The sequence below is a fragment of the Atta cephalotes genome (assembly GCF_000143395.1).
Source record: "Atta cephalotes unplaced genomic scaffold scaffold00593, whole genome shotgun sequence".
Taxonomy (NCBI): Eukaryota; Metazoa; Arthropoda; class Insecta; order Hymenoptera; family Formicidae; genus Atta; species Atta cephalotes.
The window spans coordinates 777-4040 of record NW_012130657.1 but is presented as its reverse complement, the minus strand read 5'-3'; the positions used below and the strand labels follow the sequence as shown (position 1 = coordinate 4040).

The 3264-nt window shown below is 33.4% G+C and overlaps 1 protein-coding gene across 1 annotated transcript; it reads left to right on the top strand.

Moving 5' to 3' along the window:
* Window positions 1-988: 988 nt before the first annotated feature.
* LOC105625270 (glutamine--fructose-6-phosphate aminotransferase [isomerizing] 2-like) lies at window positions 989-2961 on the top strand (the record flags this gene model as incomplete). The annotated part of the gene is made up of 7 exons (XM_012206609.1): window positions 989-1146; window positions 1225-1464; window positions 1556-1754; window positions 1910-2154; window positions 2233-2388; window positions 2465-2593; window positions 2716-2961. Coding segments are annotated over 7 exons (1373 nt in total), but the record flags the coding sequence as incomplete, so codon positions are not given.
* Window positions 2962-3264: the final 303 nt, after the last annotated feature.

The following is a 3264-nucleotide window of genomic DNA, read 5'->3' as shown; positions in this document are numbered from 1 at the left end:
TTATACGTATTCATTATGTGTATTATAATTATAATACCACATATTGTGCCAATCTGGTGTGGGGCTTATAGAAAAAAAACAAGTAAATAAATTAACATGTGCTCTTATTTTCTCACATTGTACAGTCATATCGATTTATGAAAACGAGAATCTTTGTTTGTTTTATATGTCGTTAAATAAATTAGATTTTTTTATCACCAAAAAACCTTTTTGTTACCTCGTATTAGTAAATACATATATAATTCATTTTTTGTACAGTTTATGCACTTTTAGTGAAGTTCTTATAGCAGTTGATCAGATTTAGAGATAATAATTCATGAATAATTCATTGAACTCATAACTTATAACTGTAAATTTATAAATCAAAAAAGAAAGTGACATTTTATTATCTGTCATAATGGGACATACGAAAAATTTATTCTGATAGAATGCAAAAAAGAAAAGTCACATTATTTCTCGTTTCTGACATCATAATTCGATGTAACTGCAATGAGAAAATAGAAGTTGTAACATAAATTTAGCGCAACTATAATAATAATTGAGAAAAAATTATTAATTAACCATTTTTAATTAAATTTATCTTAAATATATTAGATATCAAATTTGATTTTTTTTTATCACTAACGCTGGTGCAAAATGAACAATTACTACTCGCAATAATATATATAATAATATATGTATAAAATTTTTACGTATAATGTATAGAAAAATATTATATCCTGATAACATCCCTAGTTTTGTATTGCATACGAATGGTTTTTTTATCATTTTTTATTAATTTTATGTTTGTTTTATTCATATTTGTTATATTCTGAAAAATTTTTTAAAATGGAGATTTCTGCAGCAGAATCTCATTCCGTTGTAATAATATAATATTCTCTTCAATAGTGCACTGTAAAAATCAAAAGTTGCAAAAAAGTATTTTATTATTAAAATAAATTTTTTAAATATTTTCGTAAAGTAAAACAAAGACTCAATTTTTGCGCAGATCATCGTCCGCATGGAAGAAATCCAGAACTCCCTGTCATGCCGCGTAGCGAGAGTACATCTGAGTTTCAACCTCTTGAGGATAAAGAGGTCGAATATTTCTTCGCTTCCGATGCGAGCGCCATAATCGAGCATACAAACCGCGTGATATTCTTAGAGGTGCGATTTAACACATTGTACCGAATTTTAAGCTAGATTATTTAGCACAAAGAGTTATCTTATGCGTCATATCGATAGGATGACGATGTGGCGGCTGTTAAAGAAGGCGCGCTGAGTATTCATCGTCTTCGTCGTTGCATGGATGATCCTCACGCTCGTGAGATTACGACATTGAAAATGGAGATTCAGCAAATCATGAAGGGCAATTATGACTATTTCATGCAGAAGGAAATTTTCGAGCAACCAGAATCGGTGGTGAATACTATGAGAGGACGTTTGAATTTTCAAGACAACTCAGTCACCTTAGGCGGAATTAAAGTATCGTCTTATTTTTTATATTAACGATTTTTCGTAAGTGTTTCGGGGGAAAAGAGTCTGATATCATAAAGAATACTTTTTTTTCGCACAGGATTACATTCCTGAGATCAAAAGATGCAGACGTCTTATGCTAATCGGTTGCGGTACGAGCTATCATTCTGCCATAGCTACGCGACAGCTTCTTGAGGAATTGACAGAATTGCCAGTAATGGTTGAGCTTGCATCTGACTTTTTGGATCGTAATACTCCAGTCTTTAGAGACGATGTCTGCTTCTTTATTTCTCAATCAGGTAAGGCAGAAACATAAAAACAGGCAGTAAATATGAAAAACAAATAAATAAGAAAATTTAAGTTTGACAAATAATATCGTTTTAACGTGAAAAAAATTACTGAATTGTATATACACAAAGACAAAATTGAGTTATTGTTATTCTTATAATGATAGGCGAGACAGCTGACACATTAATGGCACTACGTTATTGTAAAAGCCGCGGAGCTCTTATCGTGGGTATAACTAATACAGTTGGTAGTAGTATCTGTCGTGAATCTCATTGCGGAGTGCATATCAACGCTGGTCCCGAGATCGGTGTAGCAAGTACTAAAGCTTACACCTCGCAATTTATCTCGCTTGTAATGTTTGCACTGGTAATGAGCGAGGACAGAATTTCTCTTCGCGCGAGACGTTTACAGGTACATTCACATCCAGGGTATTCACTTTTTATTTTTAATAAAATGTAATTAAATCTTACGCATATTTTTGTTACGCAGATTATCGAAGGATTAAAAAATCTCGATAATCTTATTCGCGAAGTGTTGAAGCTCGATGATAAAGTCAAGGAGCTAGCCAAATCTTTGTTTCAACACAAGTCTCTATTGATTATGGGCCGCGGATACAATTTTGCTACGTGCATGGAAGGTGCACTCGTAAGTAGGCGATAAGAAGCGATAATAAATTTCTTTGCAATTAACGTTATTATGATTAATTTATACATATTTGCAGAAAGTAAAAGAATTGACATACATGCATAGCGAAGGAATTATGGCCGGTGAATTGAAGCATGGTCCGTTAGCTCTCGTTGACGATTCCATGCCGGTAATTATGATTGTAATGAGAGACCCAGTGTACGTGGTAAGTTTAATTGAGCAAGTTTTTAATATCCGGCTGCTCTCAATAATATTATATAGGCGAAGAATTTCAAAGAAATATAGAAACGTGGCATATATCTCTCAATTCAATAATTTATTTTATAGAAATGCATGAATGCACTTCAGCAAGTTACCGCACGGGACGGTAAGCCCATTGTTATCTGCGAAGAAGGGGACGAGGAAACGAAGGCTTTTGCCGATAGAGCTCTCGAGATACCTAAAACCGTCGATTGCCTGCAAGGAATTCTCACCGTCATTCCCATGCAGTTATTGTCTTTCCACATAGCGGTTTTGCGTGGTTGTAACGTTGATTGTCCGAGAAACTTGGCGAAATCAGTCACGGTTGAGTAAAGATCGAATGAATTGTTCCATGAAATTTTTTGGGATTACACAAATTCGCTAACGTGATTGCTACAAATTTCTCTTAAGCTATACGAGAGTTGTGGATAGAGAAGATAAACAATTATAAATATCGGGCAATTAATAATTGAATAAAACACATGCGCGCAACCAGCGTCAGAGGAGCGTACGTTTCTATCTTTTAAATTTTATTATTAAAATTTTATCATTTTTTATTAACTCGTATTGCTTATTCGCGATTTAAATTTATATGACCCCTGATAATTGTTTTATCAAAGCAAGAAGATAATAGAA